The 12,337-nt window shown below is 45.3% G+C and overlaps 1 protein-coding gene across 8 annotated transcripts in view; it reads right to left on the reverse strand.

Annotated features, from left to right (window-relative positions):
* Positions 1–12,337, reverse strand: part of LOC310677659 (potassium voltage-gated channel subfamily KQT member 1-like) — a 343,781-nt gene that overhangs the window by 274,226 nt on the left and 57,218 nt on the right. For 4 of the 8 annotated variants that reach the window (XM_083440772.1, XM_083440773.1, XM_083440774.1 and 1 more), the window contains 2 exons: positions 5,557–5,583; positions 842–901 (listed from right to left, as the gene is read on the reverse strand). The exons of 2 other annotated variants lie outside the window; for them this stretch is intronic. In XM_083440772.1, coding sequence (XP_083296898.1) covers positions 842–901; positions 5,557–5,583 — 87 coding nt within the window. The remainder of the gene's footprint in view (positions 1–841; positions 902–5,556; positions 5,584–12,337) is intronic. 2 more of the 8 variants (XM_083440775.1, XM_083440776.1) reach the window with 2 other exon arrangements.

Here is a 12,337-nt window from a genome sequence, read left to right on the forward strand (position 1 = left end):
GGACTTGGCTCCCTACCCGGGCTGCCCACCGTGCCGCCCTCCTGTACATTTGAACTTGGCGCGCGCGCGCGTTTAACTTTCCTGACGACCGTTTCCTCGCTCCCTGACGGGGGTGTGGTCACTCCTGCCTCCTGTTCTCCCGCTGCCCGCGCGCCACCTGATCCCGATGCCTGGGACTCCTCCCCCCTACTGCACTCTGGGGGGGACGCTGGTCCTGATTTCCAGCTGCTGCTCTCTGAGTCCCCTCTGGCCCCTTCTTCCCGAGGTGTCTCCTTGGGCACTCCTCTTGCCCTGACTATGGGGGCTCCTTTCTGTGAATCCTCCGAGTCACTGGAAAGACTCAGAGAACTCGGATTGCTGTCATCGCTGACATTTCCTTCGGACTCCTCCCCCTCGCTCTCCATTTCCTCCCTCTCCTGTGCCTCTGCTCCTGAACCCCTGACAGTATGAATTTATTATTATTATATTATTATTATTATTCACACTCACACTTTCTCACTCAGTCGGTCGCAACTCCTTGCTCTCACTCTTGCTCCTTGTTCAAGGGCACACAGCCACTGTGATCTCCAAGCCTTTCCTCCTCTCTCTGACACTTGCAGAAGTCATGCACTAAGGAACACCTCCCTAGACTAGCCATTGCCATGGTATCCCCCCCCCCCATTATGGCACACCCGTCTCTGTATCTGAGCCATCAGCAACGAGGCACAGCAGACAAGTGTAATCAGAGGCATGCCCTCACATTCTCTCTCACACCTATTCATTTATACACATAGCAGTTTACTATAAATATCAACACAGAGACAGAAGTATATCACAAATGTGGGGATGATGTTCCTTGTACCTTGTGAAGCGGGACAGGTTGCAGCACAGATAGATAAAGATGACCAAGAAAGCTGTCGGCCTTCATACAAACACAATGGCCAGAAGGGAAGCAGAAGAAAAAGCAAACAATAAAATCAATTAGAGAAGAAAGACAACTGAACTACCAACAGAACCTTTTGCATTCCACTGAGACTACAAACCTCTTGAACTGAAATGCTGATATTCAAGCCTTTTTCTGAAACTGTTCTGCAGCCGGTTTACTTTTTCAATATTATGCTATTTTTTATCTCTCTCACATCAATTAGAAATTTCATTGTGCACAGGTGTTTTACAGCTGAAACATATATTTGAAATATGCCTAAAAAATCCAGTCTTGCTACTCAAATATTAAACCTTTTAATATAAATTAAATATTAATATTTACATTATAATGCATCTTTTATCTTAGTGCTTCTTTCAGAATCTCTTGATTGTCTCACAATCTGAACTCACAGAAACTGTCTGATATCAAATTCCATTTCATTTTGTCTTTTATCAAATACATGCAAGTAACTAATACTATTACATGCCAACTATTAAATATTATCAGTATAGGTAAAGGTAAAGGGACCCCTGACCATGAGGTCCAGTCATGACTGACTCTGGGGTTGCCACGCTCATCTCCCTTTATGGCGAACCAGAGCAGTGCACGGAAATGGAAATCAGTATATCAACTGCCAAACATCACTTAGGATGCCAGATAGAGACAAAATATCCGGAACTTTGCATAGACAACATGCTGAAGTCAGAGAGGCAGGCGAGGCAGATGTCACCAGGGGTAGGGGCACCACCCCGCTTCCCCTTACTCAAGCATTAGTGCCGCACATGAAAACCACATGAACACAACTGCTAGAAGTACAGAAGAGGCTGTAGACTCCTAGAGGATGAGGGGCCCTTCTAGGTCATCTCGTCCAATCCCTTGATTGATGCAATAATTCCAGAGCAATAGACGGCTGCTTAGCCTTTCCTTCAAAACTGTCCAACAATGTATAGCCTACACACACACAACATGAAAGAGAGTTTAATTTCATCCATATTTTTAAGCAAACTGACTTCATTTGTGTTGGTTCAAAAATATATGTCTGTAAAACGAGAATTCCTGGATGCCAAGACCCAAGTTTGGGGCAAGTACAAAGTGAGAGAACTGCAAGAGAGATTTAAAATTACAAAATATGCAGTAGAGTAAAGTGTGGAAACATAGGCTGATAGACCTTTAAAATATGTCATTGTGGGGGAACTTCCCTCTTCCCCCAGCATTGGAAAAGACCACCTTTGCTAAATTAAAAATTGGTTTACTTACTAACTCATCAAAGGTCAAATTCATGTGCTTTTCCATGCATTGGTCAGAAACGTTGCATGGGCAGTAAACTTGGTTTAGTTACAAAGTGGTGAAAGTTCCTAAATTATTTCTGGGGGACCTCAGGAGTGGCTGGTGGGAGCCATGTGGTCTGAGGTGGAGCAATCAACTCAAACCTCTTCACACACTGAGCTTCTCATGTAGACTGGGTGCATCCAGAGACTATTAACCATTTGTTTTGTTTTGTATCGCAGCTGTTTGCAGCTAGACTCTTCTCTCACAAAATAAAATTGCTTTCTCTGTCCCTGTTCTCCTTATTTGGATTCTTTTGTCTCTCAGGATTGGATAGCCCTTCTCCAAGGTGTCTTTCCTCCTTCCCTTCAGCTGCTGACTGCAGTTCCTTGCAGTTCCAGCCCCTCAGCTGCCCATCTACACTCTTTGGTCACTGCTTCCATCTGGGGTCCTGGGGCACTTTCAAACCCCTGTAGCATCTCCTCAGGCAGGGCTCTCACCTTGCATGGAGCCACGCTTTTCTGCCCAAGGGGGTTTCTCACCCTCTCAGCTTGCAGCAACTCCATTTTCTCCAGTCAGTGCTTTTTTGCTGCTGGATCATTTGCTCAAGCTGCTCCATATTTTGTCAGCTTTGCTGCTGAAGCATCAACCTGAACTGCTCCTCCCTCCTGAACTGCTGTTCCTCCCTCCATCGTGACTCAAGCACACCTCGCTCACAGATCCTCATCCCAGAAACATGAATCCCACTTCTAACATCAGTGTTGCATGCCCCCCAATCTCTGATTGGTGCAGGATTCCAGGGGTCCCGGGCACTTACTCAGAGTCTGGTTTCCTCAGAATGTGGCATAGCAGAGACTGTGCTGTCATTATGATGTATGGTTTTTTACACATATATACAACCTGAGCCTACAATGGAGGGGCTCATAGCATTAACATCCAAGAGGGTCTTCCTTCTTCCACAGCCACAGTCTTGGATTATAGCAGAAAACAGGCTTGGCTCTGTCTCTCAGCTGCATAGCCTATAGTTTGCTTCTAGCTTCTAGCTCTTGCACACAACTCACAAACAATAAACTTGTCTTGCTATTCCAGCAACTGAGTCCTTGTTGGATCAAGGAATTAGAAAGGACTCAGGCACACAGCCTACTCCTCCAAAACTCACAACACTACTTTAAATTTCTGCTTCATATAAATCATAAAAGACAGGTTCTCTCACAATGCTCCATTTTCTGTCTCCTCTTCCTGGGTTGAACTAAGTGAATTTTGCCTCCATTCCCACAAACCAAATCATTTTCAACCACACATTTACTGTAGGTATTATGGATGAATGCCATTTTGTAGCCATTTAATTTGTACCATTTTAAACAAATAACAAACATAAACCTGTTTGTAGAAATGTTAGTGATTAAGCGGTATTTAAATACCTACAACAAATAAATAAAGATAGATAAATTGACATAGGACCTTTCATTCCTGGTAGGTGCCAACCATTGCCCTGATCAGGTTAGAACAATTCCTGCTTCTTCTTTCAGTTGTCTCACTCCACGCTGCGTCTAATATTTTCTTTCAGATCAAAATTCTGCTTTTTATCCCAATATCTTGTAAGCATAGCATGCTTCCTCTGGGATCATGTCATGTGAAGGACCAAAGCATGGCAGCAGGAGTTATGTCGGCTCTTATGAGAGTGGTCGCTTCTATGGGGCCACTCATATGGTTTCCAAAGGCCTCTGCTGGGATCTTAACAAAGCGATGCCCAGCTTTTAACAATACAGCAAGAGGGAAAGCATACAAAGGAGGGGGGGTCCTGGTTCCTCTGAAAGATGGGGCAACAAAGGCTTGCAATCCAGAATAAGAGTCTTCTTGGCTATATGAGGCCTCTGCGTTACTGCACCCTGATCAGTGGCCACTAGAGGACCCACAAAGACAAGACAGAACAAAACAAGAGGAAGGGAAGAAGGAAAGTTACTTCACTCCTAGTAGGGCTCATGTGCATAGCAGCCAAAAATTCATTTTCCAAATCTGTTTTTTGCACTGTAGCTCTCTGCGGTTCCATGTGTATGCCCGTTGTGTGCTGTTCTCACATTCCATTGCAACAGGGCCACACATTGTGCCTTAGTTGTATTTTGGAACTAGAGTCATGTTGCTCATTTTAATAACCCTTCATAAGCAGCCCATAAAACCCGCTGACACTCCCTGTAGAAATAAGGAAAACACATGTGTTCTGCTTCTTTCACACTCTTCCCCCTGCCCCAATGAAATTGGGGGCCATTGTTAAATCACTACTACGCTCAACTTAATTTCCATGTCTAGCTAACAAAGCATTTCAGCAACCAACATCACTATCTCACCCTGCTATCAGCCGTGCAAGTGGCTTGTACACTGCTGCTCTAAAGGTGGAAGAAGTCCCTAGTGGGGAGATAGCATCATCATGAAGGTGGTTTTCCCAGGGCAAGGTTAATCCACTGCATTCTGGGTGTGCTGACCCTTGCGATGCCCCCAAGTGCAGGATTTTCTCCACTACACAAGAAGGAAGATACACTTCTAGGTTTGGTCTGGTGCTGCGATGCAGCTACAGAAGCAGGCATCAGTGGATCTGCTGTTGCTTGCGTTCTGGTTGTAAAGCTTTTGCCAGATTGCAACAGCCAGTTATAGATGGGGGAAATAAGCATATTATGTTTGTGAGGGAGGGGTGTTAGGTATGTGTGTAGGGGGTGGGTCTGTCACGCACACATACAACAGCTAGCTAACACTGAGCTTGAGCCCTGAACCAAGAGCTGACTCAGTTGCTGCCCCATGCCAACCAAAGGGAAGGATTAGGAGAAAAAGAAGTAAGGAAATAGTAGGTATAGCATGGAGAGAGGAAGGGCTTTGAGCTTGGCTGGCTAAGTGTGCCTTCTTTGGAAGCAGGGGCGTGTCTATTGTTCCCTCACAGTAGCCCCCCCCCCCCCATGAATAAAGGCACTTCTACTCAGAAATATGCCCCATTGAGTGAATCCAGGTAAATCCACCATTGCTTGTGATGAGGCTAAACTCAAACTCTCATTTGTCTCCTGAAGCACATACTCATCAGGGAAGATATGAATTTTTAGGCAAAATGATACAAATAAACAAAAATGGCCCAACATTCCACTGTGCACACAATTTATGTTGCTTGTTTGGACCTATTTCTTACTCTTATTGCAATAAGCCAAAGCTCAGCTTTTTATTCAGACATTGCCATGTGAAACATTTCATCATGTTAAAGAAAATCAGGAAGGAGTTTGCAGTAAGAGCTATTAAGAAATCAGGGGTATAGTTCCATTCTGTAAGTGGATGAAATACAGAGTGCATGAAGTTATATGGGGCCATTACCTTCAACAGGCATCTCTCACAAAAAGTTTCCAACCTACCTGTCTGCTTGAACATCCGTGTAAGACCTAGTGGGGAAGAAGGGTGCAATGTATTCAGAAAAGTCAGTCTCAAGTCAACTAAGTTTGGCTTAAGAGAGCCATTTCTAAACTGAACTGAGGAGGAGAAATCACCAGCGAAGATTCTCATGCTGCCCCAGAAGCAACCCTGACTCTGATCTGGTGACCAACAAGTATGATAACCTTCAAGAGGATCATCAATAGGAAATATCCATCAGAAACGCCCAAGTCTTTCACATGGAAACAAAAAAGCCACAGGTGTTGGGCGGTAAGAAAAAAGCATACGAAATCCTTGGTTGATACCTTCATTAGGACCAGCCAAAATGTCATAAAATAGTGGAAAATGCTTCAGTTCTGCATCAGGAAGATGTTACACAGAACAAGAGGTACAGCAATGAAGAAAAACAAAAAATAGGCATGGATGTTATAGCTATAAGCGATAAGGTCAGGTTTAAACTCAGATCCCAAGATGGAGATAGCAAACTGTGTAAGCCTCTCCAAGATGCTACAGGCATCAGATCACACACCTAAGATTCTAGGACAAAGATGCAGTGCCAGCTCCCCATTTTCAAAAGCAAAAGGGGACCCACCTGTGCCACATGCTTTAAGCCAGAGTGGGGAACTGAATCTAGTCAAAGGGTGGTTCACTTTAGGAATTAGGTGGCGTCAATCATATGATGTCATGAGACTGTAACTTCCTTCTGTGGCTGGAAGGGAAGAACTGGAGCACACTCATGTGGTGGAGCCAGTGTGGTGTAGTGGTTAAGAGCGGTAGTCTCGTAATCTGGGGAACCGGGTTCGCGTCTCCGCTCCTCCACATGCAGCTGCTGGGTGACCTTGGGCCAGTCACACTTCTTTGAAGTCTCTCAGCCCCACTTACCTCACAGAGTGTTTGTCGTGGGGGAGGAAGGGAAAGGAGAATGTTAGCTGCTTGGAGACTCCTTAAAGGGAGTGAAAGGCGGGATATCAAATCCAAACACTTCTCTTCTTCTCTTCTACTCATAAGTGCATTTTGCAGCTTTGGCTTGAATTTGGCACTGAGTGAACTCCTGATTCTTCCTTTTGAATGTGGTGCTTCACCAAGCTGAATCTTTACCAATCCCACACCTGTTGTCATATGACTTCAGGCATGACTTTAGCTGAAATGGCCCCACAGCCCAGATGGGAATGCATGACTGGCCTAGTTAGGTCCAGGGGCCAGAGGGTTCCCACCATTGCCTTAAGCAAAAAACAGGTTCCTAGGGAGCTGAGGGGATGCAACACTCCACATTAATAGATTTTGGATATAAATACACACAGTCCCTTCAACCCTGACCCTGATTGCAATGTGGTGCCTTTCTGAGCCTATTCTACTCCTCAACCCAGAACTAACCTTCTGTTCCATGGCAGTGTTGTGTGCATAAAAGGTAAAGGTAAAGGTACCCCTGCCCGTACGGGCCAGTCGTGTCCGACTCTAGGGTTGTGCACCCATCTCACTTAAGAGGCCGGGGGCCAGCGCTGTCCGGAGACACTTCCGGGTCACGTGGCCAGCGTGACGAAGCTGCTCTGGCGAACCAGCACCAGCGCAGCACACGGAAACGCCGTTTACCTTCCCGCTATAAAGCGGTACCTATTTATCTACTTGCACTTAAGGGTGCTTTCGAACTGCTAGGTGGGCAGGAGCTGGGACCGAAAGATTGGAGCTCACCCCGCCGCGGTGATTCGAACCGCTGACCATACGATCGGCAAGTCCTAGGCACTGAGGTTTTACCCACAGCGCCACCCGCGTCCCTGTTGTGTGCATACCCACCCTTTACTATGAGATCCCAGGGTAGGTTGCCATTTTCTTAAAATATTTAAAACAATTAAGATAGATTGCAATCAATAAAATAGGGTGGGTCCTACTATATCTATATCTCAGGTGTCAAAGGCCAGGCCAGGCACACACCTTCAGCATCTAATCTAGCACTTCACCAGGAAACAAAGCAAACTGAAGTGGAAATGTGGAGAACCAAACATAAAACTAGGAAAATGGGAAACAGAGAAACCAGAGCTGTCAGATTTGCCCATCCATAAGAGACACACTCAGTGGTGTGATGCCATTGTTCGACAGTCATCCTTCCTTTTTCCTGACCCGCTCCAAGTCCATGTCAGAATGGCATCACATCAGAAGAAGTGGAACATTTCAGAGGTAGAAAGAGATGACTGATTTGAGAAGAGGGTGGTGGGTGACTAAAAACAGCTTCAGCCACCTCTGTTTTATTGCACATAGCAGCAGAGCTGCAAATGATATGCAGTTACTTGTTATAACAGGGTTATCCCATGTTGGTGCCCTACTACCAGACTACAACCTTTGCTGCTCCCGTCTTCCCTAACCATTGGTTTGGTGACTGGGGCTTACAGTCTGGAGGGCACCACCTTGGCTCTTCCACATTAAAGTACAGTGGTACCTCGGGTTACATACGCTTCAGGTTACAGATGCTTCGGGTTACAGACTCTGCTAACCCAGAAATAGTACCTCGGGTTAAGAACTTTGCTTCAGGATGAGAACAGAAATTGTGCTCCCGCAACGCGGCAGCAACGGGAGGCCCCATTAGCTAAAGTGGTGCTTCAGGTTAAGAACAGTTTCAGGTTAAGAACGGACCTCCAGAACGAATTAAGTACTTAACCCGAGGTACCACTGTAAGTATTTCAGACTCTTTCAATGCATATTTCTAATAAGATTTAAAGGAGCTTTTAAAGTTCAGACTCAGTTCTGCAAATGGTAACTCTTTCTATGTTGCAAGCTGTGAAATTGGCTCCAACCACACCATGTTTCTCACAGCCAGGAATCTGCCACACAAGGACCTAGCTAATAAATGAAAGCAAATTTAAGCCCTGCTCCTACAACCCCACACATAAAACTGCCATTTGAATAGAGTAGCAGCTCATCCCAGATCAGGTTGATATAACCCCACAAATTAAATGTGACTCAGTGAAGATCCTTTACTTGAGGGCATTTAACCAACCAAGTCTTTGCTGAAGAGAAGAATCCTATCCCACTCTGTACCATTGTGCCTTACTTGAACTACTTGTGTCCCTGAGTGGAACCCAACCTACAGTCTTGACCATTGTCATGTCTCTGTTGAGCATGGCTTGCTTGGTTCAGAGCATTGCAAGATACCACAAATAACACAAACATAGGGGAGAGAATGACATTAATTTTCATAATGTGTCAGTAAGCTTCCATACAGTTGCAGACAGAATTTCTGTAAATAGTGTCCAAACTGCAGATAATCAGAAGTGTGACACTAGAGTTGCTAGCAAAGCATAACACAAGGGCCAATAATCTGTGCCTATAATCTAGCACCTGACACTGGTCCAACTTCTTACTTTGAGCTGCTCACAAACCAGTCACTTGCTTTGTGATGCAACTACCAGCTTGACTCCAGAGCACCAGCCCTTACAGTATTATTAGTAACACTGAATTAGAATAAGGAGAGGACTCATTGTTATGAAGTCCAAAAGGTATACTTGCTATTGAGAAGAAGCCTCTGCAGTCTGATCTCAAAGGTAAAAGCTACTATGTACAAACACAGCTCTAAAAAGTCCTAAAACCTAAATCCCAAACTGAGAATTATTGTTCTATTTCCAGCAGAAATTAGTCATTGTGATGTTTTGAGCAATTTTGATAAATTCAACAGTAACTGCTCCGACATGACAGCTTTGAGAGGCTGGCAGTGATCAATATATTCTATCTGCTAGATGAATCCCTGGAGTTATTAATCTTCTTATCCTAAGAATACATGTATTATTTTTAGAAGAACAAGAGATTGTTTAACAACTATCAAGTTATTTTTATTATACACAACCATGTATGAACAAACATATACAAATCACATTAATGAGAGGGCCATCAATAGCCTTTTAATAACTGTGGCTGGTTCAACAGCTACGGTCATTCCTGGACTGGGAAAGCCTGGCGACTGGACTTAACTGTCAGGGGTCCTTTACCTTTACCTTTTTAATATGGTGTGATGGTGGTGGGAATTAATGGAGGCAGACAAAAGCAATATCAGGGTCTGATCCAGTTGGACTGTCCTCTCCCCTCCCCATCACAACACCAACAGATATCCTCTGTCCTGTGATAATATCAGGGCCTGCTCCAATCAGAGAGTCACCCACCCCAGTAAGGTACAATGGACACTACCTGAGCCAAAGGCAACATCAGACCTTGTTTCAACAATTGCTCTGTGGAAAATAGAGAATGAGGCAGGCAGGCAAATTAACATCAGGGCTGCTTCAGTTGGATTGTCCCCTCCCCTGCCTCTTATATCATTTATTTGGTTTAATAAATTAAAACTGTATTCCACCTTGGGTTAGGTGGCAGAAAGGAAGTATGCAAATGCAATAAACAAACAAACAAACAAACCCAGCTCCTAGAATGCTCAGGTAGCAAGCAGACCTCTGTGAATCTGAGGCCCCACCATCTAAAGTGCTTCTGCCTTCATCTCTCCCACCTCTGTTTTTCTTAAACAAAAGAGTGATGCAGTAAGGCACATGCCAGCTAACCCACTCAAAATGATTAGCATGTGATATTCAAAACTGAGCTTTCTATTTGATCACAAATTCTCTTGCCATGGTAGTCTTGACGTTCTCTTAAGTAGGCTTCTCAGACAGACTATAATTGTTACCCAGAGGTTTCCTGAACCCACAAGAACTGAATGGAAAGGAATATTTCACCATGCACAGCTTTTTCCCATTACCATGCTAAAGTGGAAGTGGAAGCTGCACAAAGCATATTTTCTCTTCCATGCAGCTCTTAAAGGTACAGAATGCTTGAGGGAGTCTAGGTGGGGAAACTCTGGCTTAACCTGGAATACTGAACACATGAATTGGCTATCAACATTTAGCATTGCAGCAGATGTCAAACCCTTTTGGTGGCTGCAAGATTTCTTACCAACATGAAGGTATGGAAGGGTGGTATAACCAGTGAAGATTGCCTGTCATTCAAAACCTAACCACATTTGGATCAAATGTGGTGATGAACCTGGATTGTATTGCCCATGATTGCTGTGGTTTGGTCACTTGCCATTACTGAATTCCATTGTAATACTCTATTTTGAGAGATACTGAGCAAAAATTATCATTTCCAATGGTTATGAATATTTCACCATCTGTCCACCACAGTTATGTGTGTGCCTTTTGTTACAGGAGAACGCAGCGGCTGTCAGCTGAAGAACTTCACACCATGAGAACATGAACTCCCTTTTTTGAAGGAGCGGTTAGAGATTAAATAGCCTTAAACTTAGGGATGGATGAAACTTTCCAAAATGGTTCCTCATTTTTCCTATCTTTAGTTCAGCTCTCCATATTTCCACATTACTTTGTGGATTTTTCCTAAGTTCTCATTAAATTTATCAGAATATTAGTGCATGTTCTTCCAAATGGACACATTTTAAAAATGCAATTTCTACTAATATAATGTGTATTTGCATGTTACATTCATGCAGTTCTATGCACACTTTACCCAAGTATATGAATTTTTGCACACGTTACTTGGATGGATAACTGCATTGCAAAATTCATTTTGAAGGATGGCTGTGTTCTTGTATTATTTTAGAAAGTACAAATTACCGCAATTTTTGCTGCACAAGACACCTTTTTTTCCTCCTAAAAAGTAAGGGGAAATGTCTGTGCGTCTTATGGAGTGAATGTGTGGTCCCTGAAGCCGAATTGCCCGAGTGCAGGGGCGAAAATCGGATCGTGTCTCATGAGGAGGGAAGGCTGCAGAGAGGAGGCTGCTGGGGTTCCTGTATCGGGCATATTTTGGTGTGTGTGTGTGTGGAGGCGTGTGAGTCGTGTTGCTGCACGGGAGAGCGTGTGGTTAAAGGGGGCGTTTGAGTGTCCTTGTGTGTGGTGCCTCTCGATCGCTGTACAGCATCCCAAGGCTACCATCTGTTCATCAGCCCTGTTCCCCTTGCCTAATTATTGTAGTGCCTTCCTAAGGATTCAATTCCGACTCCTATTTCGTTTTGCGCTCCCCACCGCATACGGTTTTAACTGGGCGGTTAAAGTCAGCCGCTGCTCCCCGCCTTTTGCTCTTGTCCCTTTCTGGCAGGGAGCGCACAGCTGCAGTGAATTCCTTTCCTGCCCTCTGCCTCAGGGTCTTACTGCCCACCCTCTTGTATTTTCGGTTGTTGTGTTTGCTCGGAATGGGCCAGCGAAGGCCCATTCCCCTTGCTCAGCGCATCTGCTTGCTGTGAGGTGACGCGGCTAGGAAGGAATTAGCAGGTGGACACGATCCATTCCTCTTCCATTGCTCAGCGCCGGCCGCGGCACCGTCACCTCGCAGCAAGCAGACACGCTAAGCAAGGAGATTGGTGGCAGACAAATGCAACAAAGAGCAGGGAAATCCCCTGCCCTCGCGGCAAGCAGAGGGGAAAGGATTGTGTCCTTCCTGCTAATTCCTTCCTAGCCACACTGCGCACAGGCTCCAGCCCACACGGCTCAGCTTCCGGCAGCTAGGAGCGCAACTGGCAGCTGCCGCCGCCGCCTCCTCCCTGTGCTCAGGTGCTGCTGCTGCTGTGTCTAGGGAAGCATGCCAGGGACGCGCAGGCAGCCGGAAAACATGCAGGTGGGGGAGAGAGGGGGAGGCTGGCTTGGGGGGGGGGAGGAGAGAACTTTTGCCTTCCTTTCCTCCCTTCCCTTAAACCCTTCTCCTGCATCATTAGCCACCTCCTTCTCAACACACCCCACGCGTGCTCCTTGTCCCTTCAGTGTTTTTCCTTCCCTCCCCACTCCT

This window comes from Podarcis tiliguerta (assembly GCF_965153285.1).
Source record: "Podarcis tiliguerta genome assembly, chromosome: 5".
NCBI lineage: Eukaryota > Metazoa > Chordata > Lepidosauria > Squamata > Lacertidae > Podarcis > Podarcis tiliguerta.